Source organism: Lycorma delicatula, chromosome 1 (assembly GCF_047948215.1).
Source record: "Lycorma delicatula isolate Av1 chromosome 1, ASM4794821v1, whole genome shotgun sequence".
Lineage (NCBI taxonomy): Eukaryota > Metazoa > Arthropoda > Insecta > Hemiptera > Fulgoridae > Lycorma > Lycorma delicatula.
The window spans coordinates 293,079,405-293,104,374 of NC_134455.1; the positions used below are offsets into that span (position 1 = coordinate 293,079,405).

The 24,970-nt window shown below is 32.3% G+C and overlaps 1 protein-coding gene across 1 annotated transcript in view; it reads left to right on the forward strand.

Moving 5' to 3' along the window:
* LOC142332775 (DNA-dependent protein kinase catalytic subunit-like) overlaps nucleotides 1–24,970 on the forward strand; it is a 366,245-nt gene that overhangs the window by 307,815 nt on the left and 33,460 nt on the right. The window contains exons 57-61 of the mRNA XM_075379394.1: nucleotides 3,799–3,941; nucleotides 5,506–5,696; nucleotides 10,615–10,877; nucleotides 15,555–16,107; nucleotides 22,760–22,924. Coding sequence (XP_075235509.1) covers nucleotides 3,799–3,941; nucleotides 5,506–5,696; nucleotides 10,615–10,877; nucleotides 15,555–16,107; nucleotides 22,760–22,924 — 1,315 coding nt within the window. The remainder of the gene's footprint in view (nucleotides 1–3,798; nucleotides 3,942–5,505; nucleotides 5,697–10,614; nucleotides 10,878–15,554; nucleotides 16,108–22,759; nucleotides 22,925–24,970) is intronic.

Here is a 24,970-nt window from a genome sequence, read left to right on the forward strand (position 1 = left end):
ATTGAAGCGTATTGTATGCAGCCAGGCAGCTCTTCTGTCGAGGTGTATCTTATAAAAAAACTGTGTTAGATTTACTAGATGAGACGATGTGGATATGGTTCCTTCAAGAAAGAATGAGGAACACCTATCAGCAGACCTCTGTTAAAATAAAAAGCCATTATTTTGAATGGAAAAATCGCTTCAGCAAATGGTTCTGGCAGCAGTACTACTAGCAACTCCTTTACAACAAGTGAAGGACGGTTACATCATTGGAAAAAGCGCCATGGAGTTCATACTTTAAGTATATCTGGCGAAAAATTATCTGCAGACTATGCCAGAGCAGAAAAACTTTTCAACATTATAAAAAAAATCATTGATAAAGAAAAACTTACTTTAGAACAACTGTATAATGTCAATGAGATGGGGCTCGTATATAAGTTGCTGCCAAATAAAGTAATGCCCATTCAGGATGAACACACTGCTCCAGGATGTAAAAAATCAAAAACTGGATAAGTGTAGCTGTTTACTATAATGCAAGCAGAACTTGTAACTTCTACTTTTTCTTGTAGGAAAGTCTAGAAATACAAGAGCACTGAAAAACATTAATAAAAAGATGTTACTGTTGCATTATACAGCACAAAAAAATGCATGGATGACTGCTTCGTTATTTAAAGAACAGTTTAATCATGAATTCATTACTAAAATAAAACAAGTAAGAAAATTAAATTTACCTGAAAAAGCTGTGCTATTCCTAGGCAATGTTTTGTGTCATACTTCTTACAACAGGCTTGCAGAAGAAAACAGAGCTTAGTTTCTATCGCCTAATGTAACACCCTTGGTCAGACTTGTGGATCAAGGGGTTATAGAATTATTAAAGATGTGATACTGGGAGAAATTGTTATCTTCAATTCTAGAAGAAAAGAAAACGCTGATTTAACTGCCTAATTTAATTTAAAAAATTACAATTAGAGATGTAATTTGCAATGTAGCCTTGGCACAGAATGAAATATCTGCGACAATAATTAAGTGCTGGAAACATCTTCTACCAGAAATTTGTGTAGTTGTAGCGATGTGGATGAAATGCAAAATTCTGATCCTGAAGATAGTGGAAACACGCAATTTTAAATGATATAAGGGAGTTAAGCACAGAAAGGATGGTGTTATTAGATACGAATGATGTAAACAAATGGATATCTAGTTTGATGAGCTATTAAAAAATTAAATTATGAATGATGATAATATTATTGAAGTTATAACAAAAGAAAATCAGGCTATTGAAGAATACAAAGAAGAAGAATGTGATATAACTGAAGAAAATACAAAAATACAGCATATGGAAGCAAAAAAGGTTTTTGACACAGTTATATGTTATGTTGAAACAACAACCTAATCTTATGGCACGCATCACGATGTTCTACGAGACTACACATTAAAGCATAGTATTGCTGCAGCCAAACAAATAAAAATAACAAATTATTGAAAACAAAAGTAATCGACTGAATCATTTAAATTTATTATGTTACAGTAAAGTATTGGTCTATAGTCCTTGTTTTCTTAATGTAGTGTGTATGTAATAGTGTACAGTACAGAACTGAAAATAAAAATGTAATAAAAAGCAGTGTTTGAAATTATATGCATGCATATACTTTACTACGATGAAACAAATAAAATAAATATAGTACTGTACATCCTACATTGTGTTTTTCCTAAGCGATTATTTTAGTTTTAATAGGGTTAATTATATACAAAAGTATATCTGATACAGGGCCTTCATTAAAAATGTATTGTTATAATATTAGTACAAAAGCTTAAATATTGGTTAGTACTGTTAAAATAATACCACCTACAGTATCTCTTATTCATAAAAAAAAATTCTTCGGTTAACCGACTACTTGTCGGTCCTGATTAAGTAGATTAACAAGGGGACTTCTGTAGTATATATGAAAATGAACAATTTAGACCATAGTTTAATATCCAAAATTAGTTCTTAACTGCATTCAAACTTTGGAATTACACTTAGCCCTCTATTGTACATTTATGTTAATGTTATTCCAAAGCTGTTAAGTAGTACTGTTGTGCCATATGTTTATACTCTAGTATAACAGTAACTAATAAAAGCTATGATGTTATGATCAGGCAGCAACTTAATTTTTAATTTGTTGTATAATTTGGTGAGCTAAATCTTCCTGTGAATCCTATTAAAATGAATCGAATGATTTCTGGCAGTAAAAATCAAGCTGTTAGTAGTGTAGTTATGTATAATTGATAAGTGTTGATGTCAAATTTTTAGGTATCTTGATTACGAGGATATTCTCTTGAAAGAATCTTGCAGATCAGGTTTGTGATTCAGTTGCTTACTTGCAGCTTAAATTTATTAAAAATATTAATTTTCATATTGATAATTATACTTCATTATAGTGAAACTTTTACTTTCTTGACATAAGATAGAAATAAGGGATAAAACGAACTTGTTTCACCAAAAAAAGCATTTCTATAAATTATCAATCAGAAGTTGAGACAACTTCAATTATCAAGTTAAGACACATTTCAAAAGTGCTGGTTGCTGATTAAAAGTACAACAGTTAGCAAAATTTAGTTACATGTGTGCATAACAGTTGCAACTATCTCATTATTAGCTTTTGGCTCAATAATTAGCTGCTGGCTCATTAATTAGGTATTGCCTCATATTGTTAGCTCTTCTTATGTTCTGTTGTTTGCCTTACCATTGGTCATTATTCATAATGAATAATAACCAATAGTAAGGCAAACAATGTTTTTTGTTTTTATTTTAATTTTTTTTGACTTTAGATTTTATTGTTGTCAGTTTCCCATATAGCTGTAACAGTAAACAACTCTGTTAGTTTTAAAATCTGGAGTTTGATACAATTTCTCAGAATAAGTCATAATTGCTTCAGTACTCATACTGAGTTATTTGAAGTTTATAAGCGAGGTAAAGCAGTGGTGTTGGAAGTTTAATAAAGGTAGTATAAATGTTCATGATAAAAGAGTTTTCTGTATTTACATTTAAAACTGATCAAATTGAATTTTATTTCCATTTATTACTTAATAAAACTTAATTGCTTATTGAGAAGCTGATTGTATATCTATGAAAGACTCTATTTCCAATGTGTTTTTACCATGGATTCTATAAGTGTTGCATGATCTAATTAAAGAATTAGTTGATCTTTTTTAATGACTGATGGACTTGTTCATATACATTAAAAATAAAAATGATCCTACTGGTCAATTATGCAATATTCCAACTAATATTTGACAAATTGGGACCAGTAATTTCTAAATACTGCTGTCTTTTGCTTTGCCCATACATAATGCATTCTACTTATAAGAAACAATCTAAAATAGTTATTTGTTTACCTACATTCTCTAATTTTTATATAAGGAGTTCTAAATTCACACAGTCAAAAACTTTACTTAAATTTAAATAGATGACATTGGCTTTTCTCCAGGAATCCATTCCATCTGTTTGTTACCTTTCCTACTTAAGTTACAAATACCCTTTTTGTGGATTTTCTTTTCTAAAACTATTTGTTCTTTTGTAACCCATTATTCAGACGGAAATTTCAAACTATTGAACACTTTATTTTTGAGTATTATTGAAAACAATATAACTAAACAACACTTTAGTGAAATCATAAAACATAATTTGAAGGTTGCAGCTGCTTATTCCTTACATGTTTCACTAATATTTTTACTAACGCGTATATTGAAGATTTATCTGGATTGATGTGCAGGGTATAGTATGTTAAAGAAATGATTGTTATGTTTTATTGCTAAAAGTTATGATTCTCATTTTTACAGATAATGTGGAATATGATAAGATTTTGATAGAATCATTGTTACGTTCTATGCATCATGGTTCAGCTGAAGCACGTCAGCTATTTCCTTGTTTGCTAATATTACCAGCTATAGCTACAACTCACAAAGATGTTTTCATCAGTGAGGTATATTTTTTGTTTTTATGTTTGTTTGGTTTCTTACAGCTTTATGTTTTAATTTTAGCATTCACCCTTATATATAGTTCTACAAAGTTATCAGAATGAAGTTTGGCTTACGCTTCACCAGTGCTGTAATCAAGTATTACAAGGAGCCAATACAGCACAGTCAAAATTCTCAGTATATATTTATAGAATAGTGAGTAGCACCTTTCTCCATCAGAAGCACATTCTGCTTGCTAATATGTGTTGCTTCAATAGCTGGATGAAAGCTCGTTAAAAAATATGACTTCACTGTATTTAATAAGTAGATTTGAGTACTGATGCTATTATGTAAATTGTTTTTATTGCTGAGATGAAATGAAACTTTAAACAATATCTAAAACTGGTAGCTTTGAATGTTAAGCATTTAAGTTATAAATAAAATAGGATTATGTTTACACTTAAAAAACTAAGTCCATGGAAATCCCCAAAAATGTAATTTTTGTTTGATAGTAATAAAGTAATACTAGGAGTAGATAATTATACGCTTGCAAATGTTATTTTATACAGTTTATGAGACTTGTAAAATTTGTTCTCTAAAATAAAAATTTGTTATGATCACTACTGGCCTAAAACTAAGGGTGGACTATAGTTACTGAGCCTCTATGAAGAATAACCACTAAAAAGAAAGATAATGAAACACTGCAGAGAACAATGATACCCTTTGATATTATCCTTATTAGCACATTTCTTTATAGGAATCTTTTAATTGGATGTTATTTTTATATTGAAGGTATATTATTATGAACAACTTATCTTCACTATCTAAATAATATATTACGGTTTGTTATGGTATGTCATTATAAACATTTTTAAGTGAACTGAAATTTAACTTTTTCCTAAGAATTCCTTTTTTAATTATATTATATATATGGAACAGAGTTACATTAAATATTAGAATCATACTTAGAATCATTTCATTTATTTTCTCAACTTGTGATCTTGTCTTGTAAGAAATTTCCTACGTATAGAGATTATTGAAATTCATTTGCATATATTTATATGCATGATGAGATACAACAGATCTAGGATGCATTTAACAACATTGATGAAATTCTTTTGATTATATTTTTATTTTCATTGATGAGTCATAAGGTCATATGAAAAGTGAAATACTTATTTATTACTTATCTCATTTATACATTATACGTCCTGTAGAATCCCTTTACAACTGCCTTTTAGTTCATTTCCATTTTTATGCAAAACATTTGTTTTGTGTTATTTCTGGCCTTTAAATTGTTTAATCTGTTGATGAGATGAAAAACTTTGTTCCAAATAAATGTAATATTTTTCTTCTTTTCTTTTATAATAAATATTTCTATTTGGAGAGTTATAAAGTGTTTGTTGTTAGAAAATTGAAGCATAAATGAAAGATGGAATTTATCATCTTAATCTATATTTATTTATCTTCTGTTTATAAAAATTACTATTTTTTCTGTAACTTGTACGCTTAATTTTTTTTGTTACTGTTTTTACAAATTTTTCACACTGTTTTTTTCCCATGTAATTAGTTATTTCTGTGTCATTTTAGAGTGAAAGTGTACCTGAATGGATGTTCCTGTCATGGGTAAACCAATTGCTTGCCAGCCTGGATGATTATGGAAATGCATTGTTCCCACTTCTAATAAGAATGGCGAAGATTTATCCAGCTGCATTACAGATACCTTTTCACCTTAGCTGTTCTAATTATAAAAATAAAAACACTCGACAGTTTGTTGAACAGTAAGTAAACTGAAATGTAATTTCACTTGTGCATTATACATATTTCTTTATTACAATTTAATTTGTTTTACAGTAAAACATGGCAATCTCCTTAAAAAAAATTTTTCAGTATACATTTCAAACAACTTTGATTTTCTGAGGTTTTTAGGATGTATAGTTTAATTACAAAGAAAGCTAAAGATCAATTTGTTTTCCTCTGTAATAATATCTTAAACATAAAAAAATAATAAAAAGTGAACTAAACACTAAAAATTTATATAAAGTTTATATACCTTACTTTTTGATTACTAATATTCTCTGTATCTTGAATTTCAGTTTTAATGGATCTATTGGTCTATAGGTTAACAACATACATGCTTTTTTGTTACAACATTAAGAGAAATTTAAATTATTTTAAAAAAAGTTGTAAAAACATGAAAATATGGTGCTTGTAACATCTTCTCTATAATTCTATAATATGCATTAATATGATTTGCCATCATGTCACTGTCATGTGTTTATTATGAAAGATTATTTTATGAAATTTAAATTTTGTGAAAAAACAATGCTGTAAGCTGATGGCATTGTTGCAAATTAGAAACACTGGCTGTCAGGATCTATAACCATTCACTAATCTCTAAGCTCCAATGATTTTCTTTACCTATTCTTGACAAATAAAAAATGTAATAATAAAATTCAAGAATACAGAAAGTCTCCTGTTACCATTAAAAAATATTAATTGAAAAATCAGACCTCAACACATTATTATTATATCAACTATGATTGTTTGAATCATCAATGTGTGATTCATAATTTCTTGAAAGGGCATTCTGTATATATCATATTTTAATTTCCACTAGATTTCTAGCCATTTAGGAATTATAGGCACAGAAAGTGCAGTTGCAACTATCAAAAAAGTGAAAAACAATTTTTAAAACTGATTATAACACTTTAATATAAGCTTACTTACTTACTAGCCAACGCCCATCCTTGGTTGTTGAGCCACCTGGAGACACGCTGACCAATAAAAACAGGCTTTTGTGAACTCCAGACTCTCATCCAGCTGGGTGTGATCCAGGGCCAGGCAATCTCCAGGTGATCAGCATCCATCATCCTGCAACCACACAATGAACACTCAGGAGATGGCAGCACATGGATGCGGTGAAGGTGACAAGCAAGGTAGTCATGGCCAGTTTTTAGTCAGAAGGCAGTTACACTGACCGCACACAGGAAATTGGGGTTGATAGTATTGTCAGTGACCAGAGTCCACCATCTTCTACCAGTCTGTGTCCTCAGCATAGAGGTAGCTTGCTGGTAGTTGGTCCATTGATGCTTACTGACTCACCTAAAATGCTCCCAGAATCTCAATGTTACTCTTTCTTGGTATGATTGTGGGGGCTCAATCTGAGTCTGTGCCTTCATAGCTGCAATAGAGGTGGTCCTAGCAGCGCCTGGTATTACCCTTAAGGCTGTATTTTGAACGAGGTTGAGCTTGCTTAGTGTGCTTGCACTGGCTGTGACCATCACTTTGCTCTCGTATACTAACACAGGTCCTATGTATGACTTTTAGGCATACTTGAGAACATCCTGATTTGCACTCCACTATATGGCTGTCAGTCTTCTTAGTAGGCGGGTTCTTTTTACTGCCTTTTCCACACAGTGGTCCACATGGGGCTTCTACAGTAAACATCTATCCAGTTGAATCCCCTAAATATTTGGGTACATTTCTTTCCTCCAGCGCTATTCCATTGTACTGGACGTGGACTGGTGGTATATTTGTTGGCAGAGAGAAAAGCTAAAAGATTGTTTTTGATGCATTCACTGTCATTCTGTTTACCTCGCCCATTGTTCTAGTTTTATCAGAGCCTTGTTTAAACAGATCTCGAGTGAAAAGATGGATCCACTGGTTCCTCAGAAAGTAGGTTGTCTGCATAAGGGAGTGTCTGGATGCTAGGGATATTGAAATTTTTTTCCATTTAGAACATTTTTATGTTTGCATATTGATTATATTGGTTGCTTAAGCCTTGTAATATTTAAGTTATATTTTGATTATGTTCATATTTGTGTCTGTGTGACTTTTTCAGTGAACTGTTTGTTGAAAGTGAATCAATAAACATATTTAAGATATAATCCAAATAGGAATTATCCAAAAAGAAAAAAGAATGGTGTAAACTATAGAATAAGAATGTGTAAATAACTTAAACAATAACATGGAGTAAATGGAGGAATACAAGCATGAAGGAATTGTCAGTATAGATGGCCATCTTTTATACAACAAAGTAAGAGATGCTTAAAAGATGGAAGGAATGTGTGAAGAAATTATACCATTCCAATAAAAACCAAATGATCTCCCTTTAAAAGAAGATGAAACTGATGAAAAAACATTGGAGTAACAATCATAAAATTTTAAGTTTTATAAGCAGTAAAGGATACAAAGAATGGAAAAGCTACAGGATTAGATGTGCTATCAGTAGAAATGGCTACTGTCTTAGTAAAGGACTACAGCAGCTGATGAAAGATTGATGAATGAAACACTGTGATTGGTGGATATTTGCATTACTGATTTTGCTTCTAACAATGGTGAAATTTTGCCGTGGAGATTGCTAGCTTTGCTTCTAACTCAATATTTTTTTGTAAAAAATGAATATATTTCAGCAGTTTTTGTTCCAAAACAATTATATACATAACAGATTTAATTTTAAAGGTTCCAATGCCACTAAAATATCATTATCATAAAAAAGTGGAGATTGCTGTGTTTGCTTTTGGACCCCACTTGTATAAGTATATTCTTACAAGATTATATACTTACTCTATACTGATACTTTATTTGGTTACTTTGTACTCATACTCTGATACAAGAGCCTTATCATGATACACAACAAAACAAGAATGAAAAAAAGAAGAAAACTAAATGAGATATAATTAATTATATAATCTGTTTAAGCAGTAAAAAATTAGATATATTGCTTTATTATGACAAACGTTATAAGAGTAGTTGAGTATGTATATTGAGAGATCTTGGATAATGTCTGTATACCTTTGATTGTGTAAATCGAACAACTGAATTTGAAATTGATGGGTTTAACAAAGTCAATAATTATATAGATTTTTATTACACTGCTTTATAACAGGCTATTGTTAAGATTACTGTATTGTCTGATACTAAAAAATGACGATAGTAGGTTTTTGTAATGACTGTTAATTTTTATCTTAAGAAGAGATTTCTAAGGACACCACTCTTCAAGTAGAAAAATAGCCACACATCAAAGGGTAGATATCACTAATTGCTATACCTGTTACATTATACATTCCAAAGTTTATTTTTAACACCTGTGTTAAAAAGTGTTGACATGTGCTGTTGTTGGAAATGTGTTATTTTCAAACAAACAAAGTTATTAATTCAAAGCGTTTGAGGTAAGAGTACTATTTTAACCTTAATTGGAATAAGGGTTTCAAGAGGAATAACAAAACGGTAAGTTTTAATTATCCAATAACTTCAACAAATCAAAGTCTATTGCACTTAATAATGATTAGATACATTACTGTACAGTATGATTCTCTCATCCTGTTTAAAGGAAAATCAAATGTTTTTCTAATCTATGTTTTTCTTACTTTATAGAGGAGTTGTAATAATACTAAAGAAAATAATTTATTTATAATAAAATTATTTACAATTTTATTGATGTATTGAACAGTCTAAGAGTTAAACCAGTTTAAGTAATGGAACCAAAACTTTGCTGTAGTTGTTGTCTTGAGTTTAGATCATCAGTGTGTTGCTGACAGGAATACGACTCAGTATATTCTGAGTTATATTTAATAAGTCTTTACTCCAATCAGTATTGATTTACCAGGGGAACTTTCATTTTGTGAATTTCAGAAATTTTTTGGATATTCAGGTATAGTTAATTCGCATCAACAAAGTAAAATCGCATCAACTTAACTGCTGAGAGTTGATGTTTGTCATGAAGGTTTGAGCTCTGCCAAAGAGCTCATTATCAGATCTCATTGATAACTTTATTGAGAGGTAAAAACAGTTGTTATTTAATAGATACACCACATGTATGAAGTAAACAGTATACTGTTTTCTGATTGGTACATAATAATACACTAGGTAGACCATAAAATGAGCAGCTCAGTATGCTACTCAATGAATAAAAAAGAAGAAGAAATTTCCCAAACTATTGCCTTTCTTTCTTTTTCCTGTTTAGCCTCCGGTAACTACCGTTTAGATAATTCTTCAGAGGATGAATGAGGATGATATGTATGAGTGTAAATGAAGTGTAGTCTTGTACATTCTCAGTTGGACCATTCCTGAGATGTGTAGTTAATTGAAACCCAACCACCAAAGAACACCGGTATCCACAATCTAGTATTCAAATCCGTGTAAAAATAACTGGCTTTACTAGGACTTGAACGCTGTAACTCTCGACTTCCAAATCAGCTGATTTGGGAAGACGCGTTAACCACTAGACCAACCCGGTGGGTTAATTTTTCTTTTACTGAGTTCATCGATACATATCCTCTGTGACTATTCAGTTTCCAGAAAGGTTCGAGGTGCACATCTGCAGAGAATGTGCTACTACACACAATTAGTTAGGGCAACTACTATCTACCTATTGGTCACTTATATTATATGTTTTGAAACGTAAGCGGGTTCCTGGATTGTGCATACCACAGAAAATAAAATGCACCTCCAAAAGTTTTTTTTTTTTACTGTTTTCTTGAACGAGAATGGTTATTGTCCCTGATGTCTAAGCTTCTATGCACTAATAATAGCAGCTTTTGCTGTTTCTACTCAGTCCTTAGTTTTCATTTAATATTTTGTTAAACTATTTGGTTGTTATTTTTTGAAACTTTCTTCATTTAAATGCTGATTTCCATTATTTCAGTAAAAGTTGGAATAAATCAGTTTAGCTCCTATTTGTGTTTTTTTTTTCAGATTAAAAGTATTGTTGGCATATGATTTACCAACTGAAAAACTTCTGTCTGCATTGCAATATGTTACATTACCAGGAACTATTTTATTACATCATATTAAAAAAGTCATTAAAAGTATCAAACACAACTGTTCTGATCAAATTTTGGAATCTAAATGGGAAGAATTGTTTGAAAATTCATTTAAAAGTGAACATAATGAATATAAAAGTAATTTACAAAAGGATATTGAGGGGAAATATGAAAATGAATTAAAAAATATTCATTGTAAGTAAAAACAATTAAAAATTTTTATTTGTTTATTCTTAATATCCTATTATCAATTAGCTAATTATTATATGATGTTTATTAACATATAAGAATCTTGAACTTTTGAAAATTGGATTTATGATTATTTTGTTACAATTACTTTGAATTTTTAAACATGTTTAAAAAAATAATTTATACTTTTTTTTTAAACATTAAAAATTTTTTTTTACATTAAAAATATTACCATTATTAGTAAAAGCTGTATGCTGATTCCTATTGTCCAGAAAATGGATGCTTCTAGAGGTACTTATGTTTGCTTTTCATTGTCATGAATTTAGTTTTTAATTATATCTGTGAACATTTGAAAGAGTATGTGTTGTCAAAGTTTTATATGTAAGACTGATTTCATAAATTTGACATAAGATTCAGAGTTAGTCAGACTTAAAGCTATTAAGATTAGATAACTTTCCAGACATCCCTTGTATTTTTAAAATAACTCACTGTAGTTGAAGAAGACATTAATGTGTTTATCTTTTCAAATTACTTTATTAATAATTAAATCATTTGATTTAACTGATAAAATTCTTGTCAGAAAAATTCAAAAATAATTTCTCTTGTGCTTCCGCATAATTTTGAATTAACTAATTGCACATTATTTTGCAAAGAAAAAAAATCTGTGAAATTTCTATTAAATTTTTTATAACAGTGTTAATCACAATTACACTGATAAACATAATTTTTGTTTCCTAACATGCAATACATGATTTTAATCATTTTTTTTATGTTGAAAACGAATAAGAACTCAGAATCTTTCTATCACCCTCCATTTTTGAAAAAAATTTAAATTTAATTAAAGGATTTTTTTATCTTACAACATATATCTAGAAGTTTAAGTTCCTATAATGTATTCTGTTAGCTCATTTTTTATTGTTTAACTTTGTTAACATAATTCGTAAGCTAATATAAGTAATTTGGTTTATTGCACAAATATTGATCAGCTTATGTTGTACTTAGGACAAGTTCATAAACCTGAGGACTGGCCGTTTTCATGGATTCGTCCACGTATAATTTAAAAGTGGTTCTCTTACACAACCGTAACAAATATCCTTTGATACCAATCGCTTATGGTATTAATTTTGAAAGAGACATATGATGTGATGAAAGAGGTTCTTGAAAAAATAAATTATAAAAAACATAGTTGGAACATATGTGGTGATTTGAAAGTTATATTTATTTTGTTCGGCATGCAGTTAGGCTATACTAGGTACATGTGTTTTCTTTGCGAATGGAACAGCCGAGCTAGGGATAAACATTATGTTACCAAAGATTGGAAGAAACGAGACAACTTAATTCCAAATGGGAAAAATATTATTCATGAACCCTTAGTTGAACCCAAAAAAATATTTTTACCCCTTCTCCACATCAAGCTAGAACTAATGAAAAATTTTGTAAAAGCACTGAAGAAAGATAGTCCCAGATTTTTGTAGATCAGGTAGAAGTTTCCGAATGTAAGTGAAGGAAAAATTTAAGAAGGAATATTTGTTGGTCCTCAAATAAGAGAGTTGGTCAAATATGATGTATTTAACTTGATATTAAATAATGTAGAAACTAGCTTAGGCTTCATTTAAAGACGTTTACAAAAGTTTTCTTTTGCAAACAAAAATCCGACAATTACCACGATATTGTTAATCAACTTCTTACTTCATTCAGAGCTATGGGATGTAATATGTTTTTGAAAATACATTTCCACCACTCATATCTGGATTTTTTCCCAGACAACCTTGGAGACTTAAGTGACGACATGGTGAACGTCTCCACCAAGACCATTTGGTGATGGAAAGCCACTATAAAGGGAAATGGAATACTAACATGCTAGCCGATTACTGTTGGACATTAATTCGGGATGTGTCTTAGGCTATTTGCAAAAAAAAGCATCAGCGAAATCATTCTAACACATGTATGGACGTGCAAAATGATAAATTTTACAAATTTTAACCATATTTTCCCTTAATTTTTTTTTGAACCATAATTTATTTAAAACTAAGGATGATAGAAAAATTGTATCTACAGATCTGTAATGTACGCAAAAATGCAATTCAAGAAATGGTATCACACTTAGAGAAACATTAAACTTTTTTTTTTGTCTATCATTGTTACGTTCATTTATGGTTAAAAATGTGTAAAATTGAGTTTTTTTGACAGTGAAGGCAAGTTACCAGAGTTCTTCATTTGAATTGGATATAAATGATTAGGGCATTTTACATTCTTAACAACTCAAAAATTGTAGGAACTTAAAATACATTTTTTTGTACTAACTACTTTCTGTATATACAGGCAGTCCAGAACAATATTCTTCATTGTTATCTTTTTGTGTTAATTTTCAAATAAGATATTGAAAATGGCACATTATATAAATTGTAATTTTTTGGCACACAAATCACTCTTTCAATCAAGTCTTTAAAAATGGTCTTTATAATTTTTAACCTAATCAAGTATACCTTTAAAGATATCAGGTTCATGGCAGGTTTTCATCTGTCTATTCAGAGCAATAATATAGTTTTATTGCTTGAAAAGTGAGATGTCAGATTATACTGTTTTAATTTTAGGAGTAAAGAATTTATTTTTGCTGTTGAACCTGAAATTACATTGTGAGGTTTGTACATTGAACAGGAAGATAATTCCGTTTTCTCTGCTTATGTCTGTATTTGCCCTTCCTTTTTCCTAAATATATTCATTGTAATGTTTTTACAGTTCCTCGGTTGTCTTATTACACAAACTACATACCCTAAATTCTTCACAATGTAGATATAAAGTTTACGTAAAGAATATGTTTTATAAATTGAATTTTTTCATCATTACAAGTAAATTAGATTTAATCTGTACTTTATTCTATAGTTTTCATGTTTACCTTGAATTTTTCAAGTTTTAAAACTATGTAAAAATTAAGTCAAATGGTTAAAGACTATTTGACTTCATTTTTACCAGTACTTGTTAACCAGTTTACAGAAATTTAGATATATGTGATTTTTTGGCTGGGGGAAATGTATTGCTTCATTCAGGGAAATAGAGAGAAGATTTTATGAGTATTAATATTTACTTGGGAGCACAGGAAACAGTGTCTGATATTGTTCCCAGAATATGTAATCTGAGACATTCTACAAACACATTCACTTTTATACTTATAGCAAGGAAATGATAAGCCAGAGCAGGGGAATAATTTGAATATTTCTAGCAAAACTTTTATGTAGTTCTTTTTTCTTTCATTATACAAAGGTAAGTCAAATATAAACCGGAATTTTTGTTTTATAATTTATTGAAGGGTAATAAAAATACATACTCATGATATTATTTTTCTACATAATTTCCTCTTTTGGAAACATTTTATTCAGTGAATAGGTAGTTTTTTGATCCCTCTATCCTAAAATGAAGGTGGACGTGATGTCAACCAGTTGCGCATGAATGCTTCAACAGCAGCATCGTTTTCAAATTTCTGTCTTACAAGTGCTTGTTTTAGTGGTCAAACAAATGATAATCGCAGGGTGATAAGTGCAGACTGTATAGAGAGTGCTCCAGTGTAGTCCAGAATAAGTATACAATTTTTCCTTGAGTTTGAGTTGTGGTATGGGACTGAACATTGTTGTGAAGCAGAATGTTATCTCTGATCGGAAATTATACCTTTTTTTGGTAATATACAAGTTTTGCTTGATCTAAAAGGCAGCAGTAGCACATAGAATGAACTCTTTGACGTTCATGGAGAAAATCAACATTCAAAACTCAAAGAAAACTGTGGCCAGAACCTTTCCAGCTGACAATCGAGTTTTGCCTTTAATGGGTGCAGTTTCTCCCTTTTTTTGCCACTCCATACTTGCCTGTTTTGATTCTGGGGTGTAATGGTGCACTAAGATTTATTGCAGGTCACGATTCGATGCAAAAAAAATTCTTCAGCTTTGTAATGACTCGACAACTGCTGGCACACCAGCCAATAGATCTTCTGACCTTCGGTGAGAAGACAAGGGACCCATTGTGCTGCCACATTTTTAAATCCAAAATCACCAGTAATGATTGCCTTTTTCCAATCTCAGAAGCAATTTCTGTAATTGTTAATCGACGGTTGTCCTCTATTAGGTGACAAACCTTGAGAACGTTTTCAGCAGTAGCATTTGTTCTTTAGCAGTGTTGGTGACTTTCATTTTCAACTAGTTCTTGTTCTTTACTGTATGATTGGCATAAACAATTTTTATTCCAAAAATTGTTAATGCCAATCATACATTTGAGTCTTTTAAGTGTGTTGTCGCTGAACTGTGCCTGAAGTCTTCTCAAAATTTTGAATGGCTTTACACCCTCTGCCGTAAGAAATTTAATAATAATATGTTGCACAACATGCGATAATTCCTCCTGGTCTGACATTGTGATGCTGACTAGAAAAAAGAAGTAAATTGGCTTTCTAAGAATGGGATCTCCTCTGCTTATCCCTACGTATAACACTGAGAAGCCACACCCTGTCCATTAGCCATGCATCAATGACAACAAAAATTCTGGTTTATATTTGTTTGATTCACCCTCATATTTTTCTCTAGAATATAGTTTTCTTTGCGTCTGATTTATTTTATTAAAGGAAAGATTAAAGATTTATAAATTAATTGCATTGTTGCTATAATTTATTAATGGAGTTCTGTTTATTTATTTTGCTTTCAGATTGTATGAAACAAGAGGATAAACAGAAAGTTACAGATAAATTAAAAAAACTTTTTGATAATATCCAAAAGCAGCTTAAAATTTCACAAAAATACAATAAAATAAATTTGGAATTAGAGTCAATGTGTCCATTTCTGGTTAACTTCAATGGAATGAATTGTGATATTGAAATACCTGGTCAATATACTGGTGATTCAAAGCCTTTGCCAAATTTACATATTAAAATTTCACAGTTTAGCGAGTATGTTAAACAATTTGAATCGATTAGAAGACCTATAAAGATAGGGATTGTAGGACATGATGGAAATGAAAGAGGGTTCTTAGTGAAATACGGTGAAGACTTAAGGCAAGACCAAAGGATACTACAGTTAATGAAATTAATGAATCAGATTTTAATGAAGGATAACTTTATAGAAAGAAATCTTAATATCATTGGTACTTATAGTGTTGTACCTATTACTAGTAATCTTGGTTTGATTTCATGGATTGACAATACTAAGCCTATAAAAGATTTTATGAAATCATCATTAACCAAAGAAGAGGAAAATACATAGTAAGTATTGCAACTTCCAAAAAAAGGTACTTTTTTCTGATGCATATACTGAAAAATTTTGTACTGAAGAAAGTTTTTTGCTTTAAACACCAGTAAATGTACCTTAAATATATATTTTTTGTAGAGGTGGAGGAATACCATTTATGTACAAAATGTCGGGCTTGCTAACAGGTTCTGCAAGGTGTTAATAAAGTGTGTTTGTATGCCTGTGCCCTACCAACTAAACCTCCACCCTACCTTCACCCTCCTTTAGAAGAGTTGACTTTTCAATGAGGGTTGACTTCTCTCAAGTCGCACAGAAGCCGGATCTAATCCACAGGGTATGTACTCAGCCTCCGCATAACTACCTGGACACTTCAACGCTAGCTCAAGGCAATGACTGATGTCCCCAGAGGGCGATAAACAAACAATGACTCCAAGGAGCCTCCAGAGGCAGGCCACATACTGCCATCTTTCACTAGCTGTCTGTGTTGGCCTAGTGACCAAGACTCACTGGATACTGGCTAAATTCTATCCTGTCTGATCCTTTCTGTTTCTGTCCTAGCCTGGATCATTGTTACAGCTCTAAATATTCTGTCCCAACAGTCTTTATCTCTCAACATTATTTTTATTATGTTGTTCTTGATCTATCAGCTGGGCTCTCAACTCCCTCCATCTAACACATGAGAATATTAGATATTCTGCCATATCTACTTTTCTACAGTTCCTGCATTTCCTGGTATTGCTCCTCCAAGCTTATAGTTTGATAATCCGCTATTATTCTTAAGTTCAGTCTCCGTTGTCTAAATAGCTAGCTTCATTCTGTTTCGAGCTTACTTCATTACATCAGCCCAAACTGGTGCCCTGCATAGCACACTGAGGTATACACACTAGATAGGAGTCTCCTCTTCCGAGTCTTTGAGTCTCTTATATTGCTCATAAGTTTCATCAGTGCCAATATTACACATTCGGCTTTGCTAGCTGTCTCATGTACATGATTTGTAAATGACCTATTCTTATCTAGTCATACCTCTAGACATTTTGTTGATGATTTGGGGTGTACTATTGTACCACCCACCTGGAAACAGATTGGTCCCAACTTCCTTCTTCCAGTCATGACTACTACTTGAGTTTTCTCCTCCACAAACCTCAGCCCATTATCCTGTAGTCAGTGTCACACTATTTGGGTTGCCTTATCTCCAGTGTTCACAAGCTTTGCCTGGCAACCAGAGCCAGATCATTAGCGAATACCACTGGTTTTATCCCATCTGGATAGTTCTGGCATATTGTGTCTTCGAAAGCTCAAAAGCTATGTTCCATAACACTGGCCCAAGTATGGATCCCTGAGGAACTCCCCTTTCTATAGGGAATCTTTCTTCATCACTCTCTGACTTTGCTGTGACATATCTTACTTTGAAGTACTCTATTATTATTCTCTGGAGATATGACCTTATTTTTTTCTCTGGCGTTTCCAGAATATCATATCCCAGAGTACTTCATTAAAATTATTTCTTATGTCGATCAACATAATGACACTCTGCTTTGTTCTCCAAGTTCCCTCTGTCACAGCATTCACTATACCCATGACTTGCTTTATGGTGTCGTGTGTACTGCCCTGCTCTAAAGCCATGATGGTCCTCATGAAATCCTCCATTGACCATAATTTCTTCTTCAACCTTCCAAGTTTCATCTTTTCGAACAACTGCAAAACAATTAAGAAGACACAGTGATCTATAAGCTAGTGGATCTCTAACTGTTCTGTCTTTCTTCTTCAACATCACAAGCCTTGCTCCTCACCATCATTCAGGTATCCATTTGTACTCCAGTATAGTATTCATGGCCTGCAAGACCTTAACTGGCTCTACCTCTGTTATACTACCACCTCTGGGGGGATTCCATCAGGTCCTGCAATCTTGCCTCTTTTGATCTTAGCAGCAAGGCACAATTCCTGCATTGTGAGTGGGATGATTTCCTTTGCTGTAATCTATTCTCTAGTAAAATCTCTACCTCTCAGGAACAGTGGCACTACACTTGCCTCTAGTAACTCTTTTGTAAGAACTGCTGTCTGCCTCCCAAACTTCTTTATAACTGTGTTATAAGCATCACCCCAAGGATCCACATTTACCTGTTCACACATCTGCTCCCATTTCTTTTTTCTCTGCTGCTATACTCCTAAATTCTTTCCTAGCAGTCCGCAGCTGAGCTTACTCTTCATCCAATCTTTCTCTTCAACTTTGTGCTCTTTACAGTTTCTTCATGCTGGATATACATCTCTTTCTCAATCTTGCCAATGGTGATATCCACCAGTACACCCCCTTACGACCTGACATTACTTCCTTAATGATTCCTGTGTCTTGTTCTATTTTTGCTACCACTTCCGTCAAGATATTTGGGTCTACTATTTCATGCTCTGTTTCACCTATTGCAGCCCTAAACTGATCCACTTGCTGATGAACAAAGTGTGTCCTTATGTTGGTGTTACATATTACAGAATTGCAATCAATTACAAAGCTCACTATTTGATGATCGCTTAATGTTTCCTCATCTAATATCTCCCATGTTGTTATTCTTCTTACACACCTCACGTTCACAAATGTAAGATCCAAGGTTGAGATTCATACTCCACCTCTCTCAAAGTTTAACTCTCCATGTTTGCTTACACAGGTGAAATCTAATGTGGCCATTGCATCACTCAATTTTCTGTTTCTCTCATCGTCAACTCTACATTCCCAACTGTGGGACTTGGAGTTAAAGTCCCCACACACAACTACTGTTTTCCCTCACCGCCTCGCTATGTTTTCAATTAAATTATCCACCATCTCCTTGAACCTCTGTTTGTCTAAATTGGGAAATAGGTAACACTGTAAACGACCAGCTCCACCAGCTCTGCCCACGAGAATCTGTCACCAGCACCATGTCTATGTATTGCCATCCTAGAGGACATGACCAATTTGGCCACATCTGCTTTTACCTCAGTGATCTAGTCTATACTCACAGCAGCTCTGTTTGGCTCACTAACTATTAAGACACCTACTGTCAGCCTAGTTGCCACCCCCAAAGGGCATCCATTCCCCTTCTACTTCTATTAGCATTAAATTGCAGTATGCATTAATATTACAAACTTCTTCTCTGACTTTCACCACCACTATCTCCGATTCATGGTGTATTACTGTCTTCTATGTGTCTTGCACATTGAAGACACTCAGCTCTTTTGTGTTCTCCACGGTACTGAAAGCATAATTTTGAGTGATCTGGGCCCCTGCCTGTAATTGCCATGTGCCTACCTTCTCATATTTAAAACATCTTATCTCATCCTCTCTTTTCATAATACAACACTTGACCATTCTATCTGGATCCTTCTTATCATGATCAGCTTATAAGTCACTACTACTGGAACTGCCACCATTTCATTTTGTGCATCTCCAAAAGTTGGCCACAATGAGGTTACCTTCAGCCACCGCCATTACAACTTTCTTTGAAGTAATCTCCTGCTCGAGGTCCTTTATGTGAAAATAAACTGGAAGTGACCGCCTTCCCACATCTCTAACGGCTACTCGCTTTACTTTTTGATTTATTTCCTGTTTAAGTACCTCCGCTCCCTTCACCAAAACCCATATACGGACTTCATTGTCATTTCCCTTACGGAGAGCATTTTGGCTACATCTTTGCTTACCCCTTCTTTTACCTTTTTGAACAGTTCTGCAAAGGTACTCCCATCTGCTTTGATTGTCACTGTTCACATCAGCTCTTCTGTTTTTATCTCCATTTGTTTCACTGTGTCTTCTTCACAATAAAGATGTTTTTCCTTGCGTATTCTCCTGCCCTCCCACTCGAGTAGCTGTTTCATTATCATACCTACTTTTCCATTTTCCACCCTGCGACACATAGGGTGCTTCAATGTCCATATTGGTTAATTTTCATATATATTTAGATGTACACGATATGAAGTCATCTTTACCGGAGTCTGTGACTATGGTGTAAGTTGAACCCCTGACTTCGATCAACTCCTCATCAAATATACTTTAAAAGCCATCATTGTCCGTTAAGAGTTGTCCTCTCTTTAACGTATTCTGGTCTGCTAATCTATAGATTTTATTTTTGTGTGTAGATTTTAAGTGGTGTGTGTAGATCCAAAACCAGTATGACGTTTCCCCTCACTCTTATCAGTGTAGAAACCTTCCATTTTTTGACCTTACTGAACACGCTCTCCATCCAGTAAGCAGTGACAGGTCTAGGAATCTCCTCATCACTAACTCCCTTGTTTAATTTTTTATCAGTTCTTCATGACCCACTCTCCTAGTTTTCTGTGTGGTCTATCTGCACTTACCTCAGTGTCAGTACCATAAACACTACATTCCATCTGATATGTAAACCCTTCAGTCTGTGTTGCTGATAACATTACCGCCCTTTCTGCATCCGGTTCAACACCTCTGCCTTGTGTTTAGCAACCCTGTTGACAAGCTTAGACAGTTCTAACTGCAGTTGTTTAATCTCACTTTTAGTGTTTTTGTTGACTGATTTATGAAAACTTTAACTTACTCTTTCCAGGTTTTCTATTAACTTTACAAACTCCTTGCCTCATCATTGTCCATATCTTCATCACTGGGTTTTCTTTTATGTTTTTCTTCATTACAGAGTGACACTTAAGTATCTATTGCTCCCAACTGAACTACCATCTGCTTGCCACTATCAGATGTAGACACCTCTTCCATTGCTTCTGCTCTCGTAGGAGATCTTCAAAGTACTCTCAAAGATCTGAATGCACTCTCCTTGTCCTGATCCATGTCTGACCAGGTAGAGCGTCAAAATACACATATTTTGACACCCCACTTGTCTTATTAAGGGTGGGGTAAATAAAATGTACGAGCCCAAAATAACAGTAAAAAAAATTGTGGGGGGCAATTTTGGGTCACCCCACCAATCAGTGAAGAATGACCCAAAACAGATATATCCATGAGGGGAAGTTGATAGGATTAATAGGAAGGGAGTTATTCAGGAAAAACCATTCCCCTAATAATAAGCTCCGAACTTAAAAAAATCTATGAACACAATCTACTGCAAGCACTCACTTAAATCATGCACTTTGTAGAATATTTATAGCAATATTGTTCTATAATATGTGTAAACAAAATAATTACATTTTTCAAGATCAAATTGAGAAGTTTATTCAAATTACTTTTCAACCATCTGACATTTTCAGAAATGTACTGATTTATTCAAATGGCACAGAATAATACTCTACTATTTTTACACAAAACGTATTCTTACTCTTTTTTAAAAAATTCTAGAAAACGGCCAATGAACAGGATCATTAACTTTGTGAAAGATTTGTTTTCCTCGCTTAAAAATAGGAAATTATCTCAGAAAATTAAGATCTTATCTCAATTAGTTAATGAACCTTTCAGATCAATAGCTTAGCACTTTACTAAACTTTTTTAGAGAAAAAACTTAATTAATTATTATTGTTTTTTTATATTTCTCACATGAGATGGTCAAGTTTGTTTGCCGTAGTAAATTGTTCTCCAAAGCTTTTGCTTTAGGTAAAATGTGAAATATTGTCATTTTTTAAAAATAAAATACTAAAGTTTATTGATTAGCAGAGATGAATTTCATTTTAGTAGCACAGAACTTTTAAGATTCAAAATGTTAAATGTCTTCTGTTTTTCAGTCTAAAATTTTGTTAAATGAACTAGAGTTATTAATATTGAAAAAGTGCATTTGAAAAATAATTTTTGAATTTGATTATTGTGTGATTGAAGTTTTATTACTATTAAGTTTGTTTATTGTTAACAAAGATAAATCATATTTTAAAGGTGTTGTAAGTTCATCAATTGCTGTTAAAAATTTGTCTTATGTCAGTTGCATAAATGTACTCATAACTTCTGGTGATGCACCAACCTATCCACTAACAAGTTCATCACATTTTCATTGGTTATGTACATAATGCGAAACTATGGAGAAAATGTAAAGTGCTCTCAGACTTGATTGTATTCATCATGATGGCATGACTGAAATATTCAAATTTTTGAAGGCTGTCAGAAGTTTTGTTTACTTTTCCTACTTAAATTTTAATTATGTTCCTTTGATTTATTTCATTTTTTTAGACTTTTACATTACTTTTAGTAGTTAATCTTTATATCTCAATATTGTTTGTAACTATTTTTTCTTTCTTGAATAAAATGAGTGATGAACTATTTACATCCATTTTAATTTTTGTCCACAGCGGAGTCCCATTGCAACCCGTTAATCTGTGTAGCAATAGTTTTTTTTGGGGAGTGGGCAATATTAAGTAAAGTTTTATGTACATTCATAAAGTTAAATGATCCATTGAAGGTGTATGTGTGTATATATACATATATACACCCTGCAATGGATCATTTAATTTTAGTGTTGAAGAGGAAGAAATTTCTTATTGCATTTGATTTGTTTATGTTACTATAACTGTACTGTAAATATTAGTTGTATCCAGTTCTTTGGTTTCATTTGTTTTCTGTATTGATATATTTCATTTTACATAAATTCTATTAATTGATTTTTTTGAAGTTGTATGTAAAAAGAATCTATTATGTTGATAATTTGATTAGCAGTATATTTATAATTTTTTTAGTACCAGGAAACAAGATATTGTCTTTACATTTTTCTTCTTTTTTTACTTTTATTTCTTCTTTTTCAGTGACAGGCAATATAAACAACATATATCATGGTTGGAGAAAAAATGTCCAACAGGAAAAAATCAATTTGGTGAACTGATTATACTAGCATATCTAAATTATGGTTACAATGAAACTGTTTCTGAATTTTGTAAAATGTGTAATTCAGTTCCAGATGATATACTTCGGTAAAGTATTAAGGCTTTAAGTTTAATTTATATTTAAGCTGTAAATGTAAACATTTACAATTTTCTATATCTCAATTGAATTTTTTTTGTTTTTGTGAATGATCCTTTGTTTGGAAATATAAATGTAAACATTTACATTTCCCTACGGAGGACATTCGTACACAACAGAATGTAGTAAGTATTACAGAAAAACATTTATTTAAAATATTTCTGGCACACAGAAATCACTGTAATACATTTTATATAAAGGTAAAGTTTAAAAAGTCTTTGCTTGCATGTGAACTAGCTTTTATTATACATTAGCCTTTTTGAAAGAAATTTTAAAATACTATGTCATTGATTTCACCATTCAAACCCATATATATATATATATATATATATATATTTATATATAGATTATATTTATTTATTTGCTCAACCCAAGTACAGGATAATAATTAAAGTAGGATGATACCTTATTCCATTATGCTTGCAAAAGTGCTTTCACAAATTTCTCATATATCAGTTGCATTAAATTATTTTTACTAATTAATCAGATCAAATTACATATTAAAATTAAAAATTCCGTATACAGAAGTATGATCAATTACTAAAATTAAAATAAGTAATTTAAATAAAATAAAAATGCAAGTAGTCTAGTTAGCCAATGTTACATAACTGTACTGAGTTGAAATATTATAAATTAACAATGTCTGAAGAAGTGCTGCTATATATAATATACAGCAGCTTTTATAAATTTCATCCTTGCACTCTGTGTGAAGATTGATCAAATTAAATATACAAATGATATACATATATATAGAATCTTTCTAAAATTCTAATTGTATTATAAGATGGTCAGAAACATTAGAGAAACCCAATTTTCCATTTTTATAATATTTAAAATGTTCACAGAATCTAGTTTTAAAAGAATCTAGTTTTAAAGAAGGTTTTTCCTTTATAAATATGCTCATGTTCATTGCATTTTATTTTAAAAAAATTCCATTAAAATTGTACAAGGTGCGACAATAAAGTAATGAGACTGACGTGAAAAAAATGTTGTTACCGTTTTAGTCATATTTAGTGTTGTCTCCTTCAAAGTAGTTCCCCTCTGATTGCACACACTTATTCCAGCGCTTCTGCCATTGATGGTAACATTTCTGGAACTCATCTTCTGTAATATCCTCCAATACCCTCGTCACAGCTTTTTGGACATCTTGTGTTGTTTGAAAATGGTGTCCCTTGACCGCCATTTTGACTCTTAGAAATAGAAAAAAGTCGGACGGAGCGATATCTAGTGAATAAGGTGGCTGTGGTAGTACTGAAATTTGTTTTGAGGTTAAAAATTGCTGTACTGACAGAGCAGTATGGGATGGCGCATTATCGTGATGCAGAATCCAATTATCAGCAATGTTGGCACGGACACGAAGAACTCGTTTACGAAGTCTTTCTAAAATTTTTTTGTAGAAATATTGGTTAAATGTTTGTCCAGGAGGCACCCATTCTTTATGAACAATTCCCTTGGAATTGAAGAAGCACACAAGCATGCATTTCACTTTTGACTTTGACATGCAAGCTTTTTTTGGTCTGGGTGATCCCTTTGAGCACCATTGCGAACTTTGGCGTTTTGTCTCTGGATCTTATTGAAAAAAACCAACCTTCATCACCAGTGATAACACTGGTGATAACACTGGTCAACTGGTCAACAAATCTGGATTGATTTCTGTTTGCTCTAACAGATCGGCTGCCAAATTTTTCCGTGTTTCTCGCTGTTGTTGTGTGAGATTTTTCGGGACCATTTTTGCACAAATCTTTCTCATACCAAGATCTTCAGTTAATATTAGATGAACCGTTTCTCGATTGATGTTGAGTTCTTTTGCAATCATTTTCACGGATAATCTTTGACCAGATCGTACGATTTCACGCTCCTTGGTCAAGTTGACCAGGGAGCGTGACAGATGTCAACTTGACATCTGTCCGTGAGGTTGATGGCCGTCCACTGCGGTCTTCAACTTCAACATTCGTTCTGCCTTCACTAAAAATTTTTTATGCCACCGTAAAACTTGA